An 18,975-nucleotide genomic window follows, 5' to 3' on the forward strand; every position below is an offset into this window, starting at 1 on the left:
GTCATTGTTTTACATTCTGTTTTTTGATGCATTTAACAACTTGGAGCCTTGCTGACCCTGCAGGGATTGCTTCTCCTTCCAGGTTATGAAAAAACTGCTCACCTGGCTACTGTCTGTCTGCCTAGTCACCCTGGGGTCACTACCAGGCCCTACTTGGGACAGACCCTGTGCTCTAGAGCCTGCTGAAATCATCCATTTCGCCAGTGTGAAGCCTGCTTACTTTGCTGCCTTCCTTCCCACAGAAACCACAGTGAAGTCTCTCTCCTGTAATTCCCTCCTCTCCCTTCCGACTGACCCTGGTGCCGCCCATGTCCCCTCTGCTCCCCTGTGGCACAGGCTACTCCCATCTCGAGATCTGTGAATATAACAAACTGTCTTTGCAATGGCGTTGTCTCTTGATCTGTGGGCCTCACCATGCCTGTATAAACTTTTGTGAGAGAAGCCTTAGTTGTTCCTTTTAGATCTCCTTCTTCCTCGGGCAGTTTTGTGTTATGGTTAAGGATGTAGGCTTTGGACTCACCCCAGCTAGCTTCCATTCTGCTGGGTGACCTTGGATAAGTTATTTAACCTCTATATATCCCAGTTTCCTTCTAAAATGGGAGTGGTAGTAATAATACCTCTTTAGAAGTTTATTGTTAGGAGTAAATTAGGTATGGTAAAACATGCTTCACTTATGCTTCATATATGTTCAACTCAACAAATCTTAACAGTTTTTACTGTTGCTCTTACTTTTTTGCAGCTTTGACTTTACTCTTTTCTAAAATATTGATCTCTCTTAGGACCCTCTTGTCTTCTCACACTGTGTGTTATCTCAGGCTGATCTCATTTACGCCATCTGTTTTTCACACCTGTATGACATTGTATGGGCTTGCCAGCATACCTAATTCACTAAAAACTCATCTACACGTTCAGATTAGGCCACTCTCCTGATCTCCAAATATCTTAGGTCCAAGTTACTTACATTTGAATGTCTCACAGGTGCCTCTAACTCATTGCCTCTCTCTTCAGACTTGTTCCTCTGTTGCTATTTTATTTCTGGTAAATAGCACCTCCTAATTGTTCAAACCAAAAATCTCAGAGTCATCTTAGCCATCTCCATTGCCAGCCACTTTCAATCATAAATGGATACCAAATTTAGGAGGAAGAATTCACAAGCTAAAGAATGTTTATTACATTTTGGGAGAGGATGTAGGGAGGGGTAGGATCAGGGGCAGGGGAAAAAAAGTTTTTATTGCATTTTATATCTTTTGATATTGTTTTAATTTTTAATTTAAAAACTGAAAAAAAAAATCCATGACATGGAGCATTTGAACTTAGTTTCCTTTTATAGGTAAAGCAAAGTTAACTTTTTCTTGAATATTCTCAGAGAGAAGTTAATGGTGAAAATTACTATAACTCTAGTTAGTATAGTAGGTGCTCTATAAATATTTGGTTAGTGGTAGATAAGCAAATGACGATTGCCATTTAAGTTTCCCTCTTGCTAAATCTTCCTGGCAGAATGCTGTAAGCACTCAGTCATCCGCATCTAGAAGACAAAGCAGATAGTTGATGAGGAACCAGAATCAGAATTCGGCCAGTAGTTGTTGCAGACTAGAGATTGCTTTTCTAAAAGGGTAACTGAGCTCTCCTGGGAAAGAGGCGAGTATCCAGAAGGTGCATCAGGACCAGTTTGGAAAGAGCATCGTAGCATCCTGCTGGCATCTTCCAGCCTGATGCAGGTGCGTGCTGGTGGCCCTGTAGCATTGACAGAGGTGTGCCAATAACCAAAGGAAGCCACTTCTTAGTAAGATGCCATCTGTGGAAGAAAGTGAGTTTACTTAGATATCCAAATTTCCTTGTTGCATATGTGGCCTCATTAGTCAGATATATTTTTTCTTTTCTTATGTTGAGACCCCAACAGAATTTTTTTAATAAGGAAATTATTTCATTGGAAAATTAAAGTTCAGGTAGATGAATAAGAAGTTCATTTAGAAATAGCCTCGAAATGTACCCAAGTGCTGTGATGATTTTGGTTTTGCACAGTATTAGTGACTGGTTGAAATTTTAACGTGTTAACTCTGCTGCAGTTATTTTGAAGGTAACTCATTTCACTGTTACAGAGCCTGTTGGGTTTTTGGATGGCAAGTCATGGGAAAGTAATTTTCCATTTTGGCTTTGGAATCTATCATGCTCCCAAAGTAAAAGGTAAATAATGAAAGCAGCTACTGGGCTATATGTTTGGGGGAAATTTTTTCAAACTGTGATTCCTTATACTGTAAAACAGGGTTTCTCAGCCTCGGCGCTGTTGACAGTTTGGGCTGGATAACTTGTAGGGGTCGTCCTGTGCGTTGTCAGATGTTGAGTATAGCCTTGATCTCTCTCCATTAGATGCCAGTAAAGCTCATCCCCTCAGTTATAACAACCAGAATTAACTTCAGTTCAGTTCAGTTGCTCAGTCATGTCCAATTCTTTGCGACCCCATGAATTGCAGCACGCCACGTCTCCCTGTCCATCACCATCTCCCGGAGTTCACTCAGACTCATGTCCATCAGTCAGGGATGCCATCCAGCCATCTCATCCTCTGTCGTCCGCTTCTTCTCCTGCCTCCAATCCCTCCCAGCATCAGAGTCTCTTCCAGTGAGGCAACTCTTCGCATGAGGTGGCCAAAGTACTGGAGTTTCAGCTTTAGCATCTTTCCCTCCAAAGAAATCCCAGGACTGATCTCCTTCAGAATGGGCTGGTTGGATCTCTTTGCAGTCCAAGGGACTCTCAAGAGTCTTCTCCAACACCACAGTTCAAAAGCATCAATTCTTCAGCACTCAGCCTACTTCACAGTCCAACTCTCACATCCATACATGACCACAGGAAAAACCATAGCCTTGACTAGACAGACCTTAGTCGGCAAAGTAATGTCTCTGCTTTTGAATATACTGTCTAGGTTGGTCATAACTTTTCTTCCAAGGAGTAAGCGTCTTTTAATTTCATGGCTGCAGTCACCATCTGCAGTGATTTTGGAGCCCAGAAAAATAAAGTCTGACACTGTTTCCACTGTTTCCCCATCTATTTCCCATGAAGTGATGGCACCGGATGCCATGATCTTAGTTTTCTGAATGTTGAGCTTTAAGCCGACTTTTTCACTCTCCTCTTTCACTTTCATCAAGAGGCTTTTTAGTTCCTCTTCACTTTCTGCCATAAGGGTGGTGTCATCTGCATATCTGAGGTTATTGATATTTCTCCTGGCAATCTTGAATCCAGCTTGTGTTTCTTCCAGCCCAGCGTTTCTCATGATGTACTCTGCATAGAAGTTAAATAAGCAGGGTGACAATATACAGCCTTGACGTACTCCTTTTCCTGTTTGGAACCAGTCTGTTGTTCCATGCCCAATTCTAGCTGTTGCTTCCTGACCTGCATACAGATTTCTCAAGACGCAGGTCAATGGTCTGGCAGTCCCATCTCTTTCAGAATTTTCCACAGTTTATTGTGATCCACACAGTCAAAGGCTTTGGCATAGTCAGGAAAGCAGAAGTAGATGTTTTTCTGGAATTCTCTTGCTTTTTTGATGATCCAAAGGATGTTGGCAATTATATCTCTGGTTCCTCTGCCTTTTCTAAATCCAACTTGAACATCTGGAAGTTCATGTTTCACGTGCTGTTGAAGCCTGACTTGGAGAATTTTGAGCATTATTTTGCTAGCATGTGAGATGCGTGCAATTGTGTGGTAGTTTGAACATTCTTTGGCATTGCCTTTCTTTGGGATTGGAATGAAAACTGACCTTTTCCAGTCCTGTGGCCACTGATGAGTTTTCCAAATGTGCTGGCATATTGAGTGCAGCACTTTCACAGCATCATCTTTCAGGATTTGAAATAGCTCATCTGGAATTCCATCACCTCAACTAGCTTTGTTCGTAGTGATGCTTTCTTAAGGCCCACTTGACTTCACATTCCAGGATGTCTAGCTCTAGATGAGTGATCACACCATCATGATTATCTTGGTCATGAAGATCTTTTTTGTACAGTTCTTCTGTGTATTCTTGCCACCTCTTCTTAATATCTTCTGCTTCTGTTAGGTCCATACCATTTCTGTCCTTTATCAAGCCCATCTTTGCATGAAATGTTCCCTTGGAATCTCTAATTTTTGAAGAGATCTCTAGTCTTTCCCAATCTGTTGTTTTCCTCTATTTCTTTGCATTGATTGCTGAAGAAGGCTTTTTTATCTCTCCTTGCTATTCTCTGGAACTCTGCATTCAGATGCTTATATCTTTCCTTTTCTCCTTTGCTTTTCGCCACTCTTCTTTTCACAGCTATTTGTAAGGCCTCCCCAGACAGCCATTTTGCTTTTTTGCATTTCTTTTCCATGGGGATGGTCTTGATCCCTGTCTCCTGTACAGTGTCACAAACCTCATTCCATAGTTCGTCAGGCACTCTATCTATCAGATCTAGGCCCTTAAGTCTATTTCTCACTTCCACTGTATAATCATAAGGGATTTGATTTAGGTCATACCTAAATGGTCTAGCGGTTTTCCCTACTTTCTTCAATTTGAGTCTGAATTTGGTAATAAGGAGTTCATGATCTGAGCCACAGTCAACTCCTGGTCTTGTTTTTGCTGACTGTATAGAGCTTCTCCATCTTTGGCTGCAAAGAATACAATCAATGTGATTTCAGTGTTGACCATCTGGTGCTGTCCATGTGTAGAGTCTTCTCTTGTGTTGTTGGAAGAGGGTGTTTGCTATGACCAGTGCATTTTCTTGACAAAACTCTATTAGTCTTTGCCCTGCTTCATTCCTCATTCCAAGGCCAAATTTGCCTGTTACTCCAGGTGTTTCTTGACTTCCTACTTTTGCATTCCAGTCCCCTATAATGAAAAGGACATCTTTTTTGGGTGTTAGTTGTAAAAGGTCTTGTAGGTCTTCATAAAACCGTTCAACTTCAGCTTCTTCAGCGTTACTGGTTGGGGGCATAGACTTGGATAACTGTGATATTGAATGATTTGCCTTGGAGACGAACAGAGATCATTCTGTCGTTTTTGAGATTGCATCCAAGTCCTGGATTTCGGACTCTTTTGTTGACCATGATGGCTACTCCATTTCTTCTGAGGGATTCCTGCCCGCAGTAGTAGGTGTAATGGTCATCTGAGTTAAATTCACACATTCCAGTCCATTTTAGTTCGCTGATTCCTAGAATGTCGGCATTCACTCTTGCCATCTCTTGTTTGACCACTTCCAATTTGCCTTGATTCATGGACCTGACATTCCAGGTTCCTATGCGATATTGCTCTTTACAGCATCGGACCTTGGTTCTATCACCAGTCACATCCACAACTGGGTATTGTTTTTGCTTTGGCTCCATCCCTTCATTCTTTCTGGAGTTGTTTCTCCACTGATCTCCAGTAGCATATTGGGCACCTAATGACCTGGGGAGTTCCTCTTTCAGTATCCTATCATTTTGCATTTTCATACTGTTCATGGGGTTCTCAAGACAAGAATACTGAAGTGGTTTGCCATTCCCTTCTCCAGTGGACCACATTCTGTCAGACCTCTCCACTATGACCCGCCCGTCTTGGGTTTCCTCGCGGGCATGGCTTGGTTTCATTGAGTTAGACAAGGCTGTGGTCCTAGTGTGATTAGATTGACTAGTTTTCTGTGAGTATGGTGTCAGTGTGTCTGCCCTCTGATGCCCTCTTGCAATACCTACCATCTTACTTGGGTTTCTCTTACCTTGGGCGTGAGGTATCTCTTCATGGCTGCTCCAGCAAAGCACAGCTCCTGCTCCTTACCTTGGACGAGGGGTATCTCCTTACCACTGCCTGAATTATCTTCAGACATTGCCAAATATAAGAGTTGGGGAATGAGGCCAAAATCTACTTACGTGCTCCGTAGGAATATATTGAGTTTTTGTATTTAACTGTCTAAACATGGCTTCAGAAATCACATAGATGAAAATTTTTTATCCCACAAACTTCACATTAGTTTTTGAAAAGTAAATATGAATAATTGACATGTAGTTAGCCATTTATTTGTACCTCTGCTAAGACTGGTAACTTGAAATCTTGTTGCTAGAGAGAACTTTGTTATATTCTCTTTCAGTAGATACTAAAAATACCAGTACCATTATATGGAAGTTTGTAAAGACTTGAGAATTCTTTTCTAAAATTTAATAAACTTATCTTTTTCCTAGATTAAAATAATAACTTGAATTTTTTTTGCCATTTTCTTAAATCTTTTATACCAGACTCTGGAAAAACCTAGCATCTGACTTTTTAAAACTTTTATAATGAACTTTTAAAATTATACATAAGAAGAGTAATACAGTGAAAGTTCTGTGTGCCCATAACCCAACTTCAGTTTGAGCAGCTGTTAACATTTTGCCAAACTGTCTCATCTGTTCCCCTCCCACCCTCATCTTTCTTGGAGTATTTTAGAGCAAATCCCAGACATTACTTAATTTCACCCATAAATGCTTCAGTATACATCTCTAACAGATAAGCACTCTCTGGTTTTTAATGCTAACTCCAATGCAATTATCTAAAAAATTAATAATTCCCTAGTGTCATCTAATACCTATGTTTGGATTGCCTCAGGTATCTCAGAAATGTCTTCTTACAATCAAACCAGGATCCTAACATCCTTCCATCACGTGTGGGTGATATGTCCCTTTAGTCTTTAGCAGTTTTCTTTACCTCCTCTACCTTTATTTTATCATTTTTTTGTTGCTGAAGAAACTGGGTGATTTAACCTGTAGAATTTCCATACTGTAGACTTGACTGATTACATAGGATAAAGTGGCATTTGAGTTAACACAAAATTCTACATTATAATGTACCACTTTTTTGTCTTGTTTCCCAAAGAATGTCATGAGTTTTCTTTTACCACCTGAACAAGTTTAAGAACCTCATGGCATTCTTTGTACTTCAGGAAACTGAGACCAAGAGAGGGTTTTCCTGAAACCATCAACTTGGTTGGAAAGTATCGAGTGTACCATAGTTTTATCAGAAGTGTCATAGAATGAAACTTTTTTAGCAAAGACATCAACCTGTTTTGTTTTCTCACCTGTGCCTACATATTACCTGCCACATGGGGGGATTTTTAGTATTTATTATTATGAGTTGTCTAATTCTGCTGGATTTGGCCTCTTCTTCCCCTTCTGGGCTAGAACATGAAAGATTACAACTTGCTCTACCTGTAAGGGTTTAAAGCGGTTTAAAAGAGAGAACATATTAATAAGAGCATTTTACACATCACCTCCATTTCTGCATAGTTGATCTTTTAGAATGCAAATCAGCAGTAATAGTACTGGCACTTCTATATAATGCACCATAAATCATGGAGAAAATAAACAGTTTGTTAAATGAGTTGTTCAAACTTTATATATCCATTGGCATGGGATCTCCTGTCTTGGGGAGAGCATGAAATGCAGGTAATCTGGGACTTAAAGAATCATTTTATTGCAGTGCTAGCAAAAATATTGGGATTTCCTGTCTTATTTTATGTTTACTTTCTTACAAAAGTATATTTTAGCCATCAGAACAGTCTTAGCACAACCAAAGACTTCTGGCATTTTTGCATTTAGCAAAATTCTTTCTGGTGCTATGATGTGTGTTTTCTGTCAGCTAAAATTTACAGGAATAGTGAACCACAAGGATTTCCTGAGGAGAAGCTCCCACATGCTGTGTCTGGGATTTCTCTTATTTCTTTTGGCAGCAGTAACATTCTTCAGTACTACAAAATTGTAGTTTGAATCCAGTGCTAATAATTTCTCTTCAAGAAAACAACTGAAACATTTTGATTCTATTCCCTTGAACCAAGGGAAAAAGTTATAACAAAGAAAATTATTTATCACCACCTACTTTGCCTTACCCTCCACACGCATACAAAAGTCCCTTTCTAAAGCTGAATCAACCTATAATAATACTCATTATATGAATCACAGAAATTTCTGTGTATTTGTTTTTAAGTCTAATACTCCCGAACCTCCCAATAGAGTGGTTAAGGATGTTGCAGTATGGAGCGTCACCTTGCTGTCAAAGAAAAAGTAATTTATTTTATATTGGTTGATCAAGATTATTCTCTCTTGCATGTACAAAATATGAAAAGCTCACCAATATGGTTTCATATTTCATGTTAAACCTTTTCAAAATTATCACTTGTAGACTTTGATATGGCTATTGTTTGACAATACAGTTATCAGAGAAGACTTGAAATACTCCTCCCTTTCCAACTGCCTATCTGTTTACGGTCTGATTTTCCTTATATACTTCATCCAAAATAAAAACTTGCCGCTGATTCAGTACAGAAACAGATATAAGAATCCAGCCACTTCTTCCTGTCGTGCCAGACTTTAATAAGAGATTTGCAAAAATAGAAAACAATCCACTTTTCTCAATACATTTATTTCATTGTGAAAAAAAGTCATTAAAATCATGTTAAAATGTTTTAAATTGCTTCATGACTATTATAATAGGTTTATTATTATTTTAAGTAAGTTGATAAATATTTTAATTTTTTAGTTTTAAATTTCTAATATGATAAATATTGTTAGGCATCCAGATAAACAAAAGCTCTCTGGGACCTTTAATAATTTTTAAGACTAGAAAGGAGTCCCGAGACCAAAAATTTTTGAAAATCACTGGTCTTAATTTGGCTGTCTGAGATCTTTCAGTTAGTGCATAGATGATTTGGTAGTTTCAGAGAGAAAGGTAATTTTATCTGCCAAACTTTTTTAATTAATATAAAATAATTACTAAAAATCCCTTTGCATTCTTAAAATTTGTCTTACAAGGTCTATCTTGGTCAGTTCATCTTGGCTGATGTTCAGTTTGTTAGCCAAAGGATGTTTGTTTTTCATTTGTGTGTTATCATTGGTTAAATTTTAAATTTTCTTTTGGCTCAAAGGTTATTGAGTCATAAAAGTGCAAATAAAACAGTAAAATAAATGCTACAGTGCAGAATGCTATCATAAATATAATCAATAAAGCTTTAATGTTCATATAGTCTGTTTATATGTGTTAGAAAGTGATATGATTTGCATTAACAGCCAAAAAGAGAGAAGTACAAACATGAAATATGACAGTGACTGGAATTAACATTTTACTAAACCTGCTTTACCTTCATCCCCTGTCTCCAGAGGTGACAGAGATCTTCAGAGGTCTCTGAAATTTTGCCAAAAGCTTAGTTACATAAAGCCATGAAACAAAGCAGTGATGGGCTTGGCAAGCCAGAGTTTACTAAACAATTAATAGTTGCTGTTTTGTGAAATATGAAATAGTGGTTCAGTCTGTGGTTATCGAAACTGAGGGTGTATGCTCTTAGTTAATGTGCAAACAAAAAGGGAGAACAGAGTATTTATTGTATCTCTTCTGTGTAATCACTTTTTAAAAATCTGTTACAGATACTTCATTTTGTTATTTTGTGAGCTGTGACATAAGCTGAAAAAGGAAGGGACATTGTAGTCAGTGTTGGACATAGCATCAGCTGGTTTACTGTAAGGTAGGGCCTTACAGTTTGAATAAAAAGAAATTTGGCCCGGTCCCCACCCACTAAGCCCCTTCCCGGACAACAGTTAGCAATCAGAAGTGTGCCTCATGATCTTGATTGAGTAGGGAGTCAATAAACTCCGGGCCAATTTGTACTCCTTCGATGCCTATTTTTATATGGCTGGTGAACAAAGAGTGGTTTTTACGTTTTTAATGGTTGGGGAAAATATCAAAAGAATGTTATTTTGTGACACATGAAAACTATAAGAAGTTCACTATTTCCATAAATAAAAGTTTTATCGGAACATAAGCACATTCATCGGTCTGTGTATCGTGTGGCTGCTTTCACACTACAGCAGCATACTTGATTAGTTGAGACAGAGACCATATGGCCTGCAGAGCCTAAAATGTTTACTATCTGGCCTTTATAAAAGAAGTTTGATGACCCTTGAATTAGAATAACTCCACTTTGATCCATTTTATTTATTGTTCTTCCCCATGGGAATTCGTTTGAAGAAAGGATTCTACTGTCTTAAAAACAAGTTTGGGTTTTTTTTTTTTTTTTAAAGTATGTAAACTTTTCTAAAGGTCAGCCCAAAAAAACTAGTATTCTTGTTCTTTTGCCATTCTAGGGGCAGAGCAAGATGGGATTCACAGTTCACTTTGAAAATACATATTGAATAACGCAAGGCAATATTTGAAAATACATTAGGGGTAATACAAAGATTAATCATTTCTGCCGCTAGAGATTTTAAGTCTGATTTAAGGATGAGACTATAAGTTCTTTCTCCTTATTTTTAAATGCTTTGCCTATTTTTCTCAAAGAAGAGATTAAACATAGCTTCAAAGGAAGGCACTCATCTTCCTATTCTCTCAAATTAATAGCCGGTGAATTGCTACCAGTCCAGCAAATTCCCACTCTTCCTCATTTTCCAAATTCAAAGATATATTCCCTTAAAGTATTGGTCTCATTTAGCTGCCTCTCCTCTGTTTCCATATCAACCAGTACGTTGTTGTAATTATTCATTTGCTTCATGTCTCTGTACTAAACTGTACGTAAGCTTCTTTGGTGTCTTCTTTTCTAAACACAGGAGGCTGTTTGTAACTTTAGGTAATATAGCACAATATTTCAGAGCATTAGCTTTGGAGTGAGACCTATCCTGCTTTCTCTAGGTGAGTGAATCTTTCCTCATCTATGAAACGGGAATAACAGTAGTAATGATGGTAAAGCGTTTATCTAGAATTGTCCCATGGATTTTCATTCAGTAGTGATGAGGATGTTTCTGTTTGTTCTACTCCATAACCTGCTTCTGGCACACAGCTTATATAAAGTTGAGGTGTAAATGGAACAATTTCTGTGTGCTAGGGACTACTCCAAATGCTTTATATTTGTTTAGTCCTAGAACCCTATGGTTTAGGTATTAATATTATACCTATTTTTAGATTAGACAGCCCAAGCATAGAAAGATTATAAATCACCGTGGGTTACCAAGCTGGTAGGAGGCAGTGTTGGGATCTAAATCCAAATAGTCTAGCTCCAAAGTTTTTGTTCTTAACCTACACTGCCTCTTATTTGCCATATGCTTGTATGTAAGCTTATTTTGGTAACTTTCTTGGTGTTTTAAGTTTGTTTTCAGTGCTGACAAATGATACATAATACTCATCTGTGCCTGGTTGACTTAATCAGTATGATTATATGATAAATTTATAATTGATACAGTATAATCATTGCTTCTTGGCTTCAAGTTATAACTATTTTTCACTGTGAGTCCTTTTTGGCACTATATTTAGCCAGGATTAGCTATTTTGAAGCGATTTATTCTAATACTGCAAATAATTTGGACAAAGAAATTGCTTAAATCTATTTGTATTCCTAAATTTATTTTTTCTTGCTGGCACTCAAAGAATGTCTATTTTATTTAGTTTTTCCTTTTTTGAGTTAACCCTGCTGAATTGTTGATTTTTTTTTTTCTTTTAATGTTAAGTGGCATTGTGTAAATAATTCAGTTTGGGCCTACTTGTCATAATGTTGAATTTGGTCTCTAAAACTTTTAAAATAGTTGACCTTTGAAATATAGGGGGGTTAGAGGCACCCACCCGCATATAACTGCACAGTCAGTCCTCCCTACGCTCTGTCCCTCTTGCTGGGCTTCAGCCACCCCTCCATATATAGTGCTGTAGTGTGTATTTATTTTTTAAAATCATTAAAGTGGAGCCCTGTCATTCAAACCCATGTTGTTAAAAGGTCAACTGTAGTAATTATCTTGAAATTTACTTTATATCTCTTTCAGAATTCTCCACTTTACCAGTACTTACAGGATCTGGGACACACAGACTTTGAAGTATGTTCTTCTCTGTCACCAAAAGCAGAAAAAAGCACAGTGACAGAGGGACAGCAAAAGCCTCCTGCAAGAGCCCTGCCAAAAGTAAGGAGGCATCTCCATTCTCTATGACTCAATCTTTTGTCTTTTACTGATTATTTAAATTGCCTTTATCCTTATCCTTACTATAAGACACCTTATTGGCAGCTCCATGTTCTTCCCCTGCACTGGTTAAGACTTTAATTTTTATTTCATCAGTGGTATGTATCTGTTTAGATAAACATGAATCCTTGGTATTTTGGACTATCTCATGGTTAATTTGTATAATGAATTGAAATTAATATGATTGAGGATCAAAATATATTGCTTATTTAAATATCGAAGTTACTTAGAGTGAACCAGGAAAAAAAAAACAAAAAAATAAAAGTCAGTACCTTAATAGGAGCCCAACTTCAGGATGCCTACAATAACTAGAATTTTTTTCTTTAGATTTTTTTAAAAAGAAAGCAAATTAATATTTAATAAATTATTTCAAAGATATATAATGGAGTAAGTATATTTACCTCAATTTCTGCTGCCCTTTTGTATCTGCAGTATCATATATTTTTATATAGTAAGTATTTCATAGTTGATATACAGCATTGGGAGGCTGAGGTACTAGAAGAAGCCACCAATAATTAGGTTCACTAAATTGATTTGTGCTCTGTTATTGTATTTACTAAAATAAGAAAATATTCCAGTATATTTCAGTTTTAACAAAAAGAATTCTAACAGAAAAAAATATAACCAGATTACCTCATTTCTTGAGCATTCTTGTTTAATCAGTGTTTTAATATAGGAGTCTGTTACTTTTGGGAGGAAGATTTTAAAGTTTTCAGTTAATCATTTACTCTGTAAGATAGAAAGGGAAGGATCTTTCCTTTTGTTCTTCTTAGGAAAAAACTCTAAAATGTGAAGTAACCAAGCTGGACCCAAATGCAACAGCAGAATAAACACCAGGGAAACGGTGGTTTTTTTTTTAGCTAACTCTCACAAGGAAGGAGTTAAGGGAGTGAGAGTGCACATAGACCAGAACCAGTGTTGAGGGTCCTCCCCACCTAAACCCTTTCTTCTCCTTGTTCCTTTCAAATACAGATATTTCTGGGGAAAGTTTTAAAAGCAAAACCTAAAGATATATCTAAAAAATGATTCATAGATTAAAATTTGAATTTGAGATTACTTGGCAACAGAAGACAAAGGATGGGTCAAGGGATAGTGTTGGGGCTGGAGATGAACATTGACCTTGTGTGTGTGTGTATGTGTGTGTGTGTGTGTGTGTGTGTGTGTGTGTAAACTTGGGCTTATAACTGTTTAATTCTTTTCACTTATGACAGTATTTTTACATTTAGAAATATTGTTACTAGTTTATAAATAAATAAGAGTTTAAAGTTCATCCTCTCAGAAATTGAGGAGCAGTTAAAAGCATAGCCAGAAGGTGTTTTTCAAAATTACCACATATCCAGAAAGTTCATTTAATCTTCATGTTACACATTTCAACTGCATAAGGTACATCTCTCTAAAATTAATGTTTTTTTATATAAATCTGGGGCAGCTAAACTTTTAAAAAGATTTCTTGTTCCTTCTTAGGGGATATATTTTTAGAATTGCCCCCCAGATTCTGTTCAAGTGATGAAGTTCCAGTTATTTCCTTTGGAAAGCAAATTTTCTGTATGAGTTCATGATGAAAGTCACCATTTTTAGACTTTTTTTTAAAAAAATGTGATTGTTAGGTACTTACTGAGTATTCTGTATTGGGATTCATTCTCTGTATATTTTTCTGGTTTCTTTTCCTGGGATTATTCTTAAACATTCCTTCCGTAAAGTTTTAGCATCAATCCTCTGTGTGGTCTCTTTTTCTCTGAGCTATCTCATCTACTTTCTTGCCCTCACTGGCGTTTTGTGTATTCTCCATTTTCACTGAGTTCCAGATACTTATTAGATTTTTCCATCTGCCTGTGCTCCAGGAAACTCATATTCAACATGCCTAAAGCAGAGCTTTTTTTCTCAGCACCCCTGAAACAAAGAAAATATTTTTCTGTATTCCCAAATTACTACCCTCTCAATTTATCTTACAGTTTCCCACACTCTGACATTGATTTGGTCAGTAAGTGACTTCAACTTCTTTCTAAAATCTAATTCTTAGTTATTGCTGTTTTTACTACCCTAGTGCAAGCTTTTATCATTATTTAGCTGTACTATTATGTACCCTCCTAATTATGCTTCTTGGCTACACTCATTCCTTGCTAGTACAGCCACTGCTTTGTTGCCGTTTATTTTTCTAACATGCAAATTTTTATTGTTTCGCTTCCTTGTATTAACCTTCCATGACTCCTCACAGTCTATAGGATAAATTCAAAACTGTTAAGACCACAGTCTTTTGAAATCTATCTCAGTGTGCCTTTTAAACTTCATTGCTCTTCTGTTCTTCCCTTGGCTCTTTGCCGGCCCAGACTCGTAGCTGCCACCGTCTGCATGGCATAAGCTTCCAGGACTCCCTCCTGTACTCATCCTTGTCCCTTGCCTGGGCTTAGCTCCAGTGTCAGCTCCTCTTGACCTCCTTCCTCCTACACTTCTCCAGATTTTACATTGTGAAAGAAAGTGTGAAAGTCGCTCAGTCGTGGCCGACTCTTTGGGACCCCATGGACTATACAGTCCATGGAATTTTCTAGGCCAGAATACTGGAGTGGGTAGCCTTTCCCTTGCTTCAGGGGATCTTCCCAACACAGGGATTGAACCAAGGTCTCCTGCATTACAGAATCTTGTAATGCAGATTCTTTACCAGCTGAGCCACAAGGGAAGCCCAAGAATACTGGAGCAGGTAGCCTATCCCTTCTCCAGCAGATCTTCCCGACCCAGGAATTGAACCAGGATCTCCTTTACCAGCTGAGCTATCAGGGAAGCCCAGATTTTACATTTAGTTCAGTTCAGTTCAGTCGCTCAGTGTCCAACTCTTTGCTACCCTATGAATTGCAGCATGCCAGGCCCCTCTGTCCAACTCCCGGAGTTCACTCAGACTCACGTCCATCAGGTCGTTGATGCCATCCAGCCATCTCATCCTCTGTCATCTCCTCCTCCTCCTGCCCCCAATCCCTCCCAGCATCAGAGTCTTTTCCAATGAGTCAACTCTTCGCATGAGGTGGCCAAAGTACTGCAGTTTCAGCTTTAGCATCATTCCTTCCAAAGAAATCCCAGGACTGATCTCCTTCAGAATGGACTGGTTGGATCTCCTTGCAGTCCAAGGGACTCTTAAGAGTCTTCTCCAACACCACACTTCAAAAGCATCAATTCTTCAGCACTCAGCCTACTTCACAGTCCAACTCTCACATCCATACATGACCACAGGAAAAACCATAGCCTTGACTAGACGGACCTTAGTCGGCAAAGTAATGTCTCTGCTTTTGAATATACTGTCTAGGTTGGTCATAAATTTTCTTCCAAGGAGTAACCGTCTTTTAATTTCATGGCTGCAGTCACCATCTGCAGTGATTTTGGAGCCCAAAAAAATAAAGTCTGACACTGTTTCCCCATCTATTTGCCATGAAGTGATGGGACCAGATGCCATGATCTTCGTTTTCTGAATGTTGAGCTTTAAGCCAACCTTTTCACTCTCCTCTTTCACTTTCATCAAGAAACTTTTTAGTTCCTCTTCACTTTCTGCCGTAAGGATGGTGTCGTCTGCATATCTGAGGTTATTGATATTTCTCCTGGCAATCTTGATTCCAGCTTGTGCTTCTTCCAGCCCAGCGTTTCTCATGATGTACTCTGCATATAAGTTAAATAAGCAGGGTGACAATATACAGCCTTGACATACTCCTTTTACATTAGTTTGTAATTATTTATACTGTCTCTTCTAAGTTCTTGAAAACAGCAGTTATGTATATTCATCTTTGTTCCCATAACCCTTTTTCAGTACCTGGAATATTATAGTCACTCAGTGAATGTAAACTCCATTTACTGGCCTGCTCAGGAAATGAGCTAATAAGGTAAACTGAATTTTTGATTAATTCAATAATATATTTCAATATGAGATAGTTATTCTAAAATTGTTAAATTTCTTCTTTAATATTGTAGAATGAAATGTTCTTAATATTTGAGAACTTGGAGCACTTGGTTTCCATTTTGAAATACCCATATCATCATCATGTTGACATAGGTAGTATTAATACATAGTGTACTCAAGATAAGGTTTCCAGGTCTTATTCCAAACTCACTGAATCTGAACATTTAGTTGGGGGGGCCTGGGAGTATGTTCCTAGCTAAAATCTCCAGGTGATTCTGATACACAATTAAATTCGGGATCAATAAGGAGACAGAGATATACTGGCAAAACATATTATATAGCATATAATACAGCCTAGATGATTTTAACTTTCTTTTTCTGATTTAAAAAAAATGTGATTAATTAGAAGTAGGTTATTTGAAGTTTTTCTGATATTTAGGTGCGGTTTAATAATCTTGCACAATGTCATTCATCTCCTTCAGCAAGGCATCCCGTTAAAAGTGGCTGAAACCATCAAGAGTTGGATTTTGGCTCAGTCCGATAAAAATGATGACTTACTTCACAAGTTGGTAAGTGTTCACTTCACTTTTTGGTTACTTTTCAGGGCTCCAGTTTTTTTTCCAATGAGAAAATCAATGAATCCAAATTTGTTTTGCCACTGATTTGGGCAGTGACTAATTTTAATTAGAAATTCTGGGCTGTTCTCTAAAAGGAGATTATCTGCTTCATGAAGTATTAAAAAAGTTTGTATTGCCTAAGGAAAAAGGAAAAGGAGATTCTTCAATAACTGGATATCTTTGCATATGGACTCAGTAGTATTTCATAGATCTTCTAAGAGGTTGTTAGCTACTGAGAATAGGATATTCTGATAGTTATTGAAGACCTATTTGTTAGATTATTCATGTCCTGCTGCCATCTTCCTCCACTGACAGATATTCCTCACACTGAGTTAGAAAATAGATCCATTAGTGGGATCTTCCCTCTTTTCATTAGGAACTTGATTGTCTCTATTCCACAGCCTTTGATTACAAAGTTTGGGCAAAATCAAGAGTGTGGTTCCTCCCTAATTTATTTATCATTCATTTACCATTCTCTTTGCTGTGTGTTTAGTCACTCAGTTGTGTCTGACTCTTTGCTACCCCATGGACAGAGGAGCCTGGCGGGCTACAGTCCATGGGGATTCTCCAAGCAAGAATACTGGAGTGGGTTGCCATGCCCTTCTCCAGGGTAGCTTCCAAACCTAGGAATCAAACTCAGGTCTCCTGCATCGCAGGCAGACTCTTTGCCGTCTGAGCCACCAGGGAAGCCCACCATTCTCTGACAACTTCATGTATAAAATTTAGTTTTCTGGGATTGATAAATCAGAGAATTTCCCAAAGACTTGCTTGATCTCTGAGCCCCAAGAAGGAGTGCCTCAATGTTTTTAAATCCTAATATTAATAATAGGTAGTATAGTTTAAAAAAATAAAATTCTCTCACAAGTAAGCACATTTCAGAATCTTCTGCTGGCCTATGACCTTAAGATGATAATTTAATTATTATTCTTGTAAATTATCCTTTGATAAGGAATGTTTACAAAGTGCTTTCACATTTTGATTTGGTAATCTAAACACTATGTAAGGTTCAGTATGGTTTACCATTTGGAAAGCCTGAGCTTCAGATATTTCAGTTTGGTTAAGAATACTCATTAAGAGAGTTGTTCAAAAATGTTCAGCTAGAAAGTGAGTCAGAATTTCAACTCAAGTCTCCTGGTTTCAAAGCCCAGGCTCTTTCCGTTATAATGTAGCCCTCTCTAGTTTGTGTGTTGTTTTTACTGACTAAAATTACCTTTTTAGCAATCCATTCGGGCAGGTTCTCTGTTTAGGGTTCATCTCTGTAGGTGTTTTGAGAAGGTCAATGAAGTATCTTTTCATCTACGTAGAATATTGTCTCTATCCAGGTGGAGCCATCTTCATTCTTCAGTGATACTAGGACTGTGGTAAGGTATGTGCTTGGTCTCGTCAGTCATGTCTGACTCTCTGCGACCTCCTGGACTGTAGCCCACCAGGCTCCTCTGTCCATGGGGTTCTCCTGGTAAGAATTCTGGAGTGGGTTGCTATGGTCTCGTCCAGGGGATCTTCCCTACCCCTGGATTGAACCCGCGTCTCCTGCACTGCAGGCAGATTCTTTACATGGCTCGTTCTTTGCTGAGCCATGAGGGAAGCCCCGTGGTAAGATATGTGGGTGCATATACATTTTTCTGTGGTTTAATCATAGTGTGCACAGTCCTGATCTTTTCATTCTTGGATCTTTGTCACTGGCCACATGCTTCATGTCATATTTCACTTTAAAGTGCCTGCTTTTGTATGCATCTCTTTTGTGCCTAGATTATGGAGAATTTTAGGAAGTACATACCTGAGAAATAGTTCACAAGTAATAACATAAGGAATTGCCCAGTTGGCATGTGGCATGAAATTGCTTGACTTTTTTCTCTTGATTATAAAATATTTAAAGTTTTGTTAGCTATACAGATACTGAATGAGTCCCTCTTTCCTTTTATAAAGATACTGGCAATTGCTCCATGATATCTGAACATTTTATTATTGTTCACTTTGATTAAGATAGTACTTTTCTTCTTAAAGACTAAAAAAAAAAATGATAGCAACTATGATACTAGTGGTATTGGCACTCTCTAAGCACTTTTTGGCCTATAAAGTGCTTGCCCAGAAGTTGTCTCACCTGATCCTCATCAGCTTAATTAAATAGCACTATATATTTAAAAGTGTGTAAGATCATTGAAGTATATTGACACATGAATATGTTTTCTTCATCCCTAGGGGCCACAATAGAAATCTCTTTATTCTTTAGCAATGCTTCTCATATTCTTTGTTCCATCCAGGCAGTATTCTTCCTAAGTTATCTTCTCATGCTGTTTCCCTGTTTAGTTTCTAAAAAGATACCTACTACCTATCAAGTCAAGTCCAGTTCATCACTTTGACTGGCATGAAAGTGTTTGCATAATTTGGCCTTAATCTACCTTTCCAGTTTTATCCACCAATATTGTACCAGCCCAGTATAGTATTCCTTTTTGTTTATTCCTTGCCTAGTCTCTATATATGTACTATTATACTGTGAATTGTGTTCCATTTTTCTATTATTGGAATCTTTCCAATAAGCAGTTCTAGCTC

At 37.9% G+C, this 18,975-nt stretch overlaps 1 protein-coding gene across 2 annotated transcripts in view; it reads left to right on the plus strand.

Moving 5' to 3' along the window:
- Positions 1-18,975, plus strand: part of VEZT (vezatin, adherens junctions transmembrane protein) — a 77,470-nt gene that overhangs the window by 20,298 nt on the left and 38,197 nt on the right. Inside the window, exons 2-3 of one of the 2 annotated variants that reach the window (XM_068969975.1) lie at positions 11,740-11,874; positions 16,291-16,377. In XM_068969975.1, the coding sequence (XP_068826076.1) occupies positions 11,740-11,874; positions 16,291-16,377 (222 nt within the window). Of the gene's footprint in view, positions 1-11,739; positions 11,875-16,290; positions 16,378-18,975 lie in introns of those variants that run through there. The other variant, XM_068969976.1, reaches the window with a different exon arrangement.

The sequence above is a fragment of the Capricornis sumatraensis genome, chromosome 4 (assembly GCF_032405125.1).
Source record: "Capricornis sumatraensis isolate serow.1 chromosome 4, serow.2, whole genome shotgun sequence".
Classification (NCBI taxonomy): domain Eukaryota; kingdom Metazoa; phylum Chordata; class Mammalia; order Artiodactyla; family Bovidae; genus Capricornis; species Capricornis sumatraensis.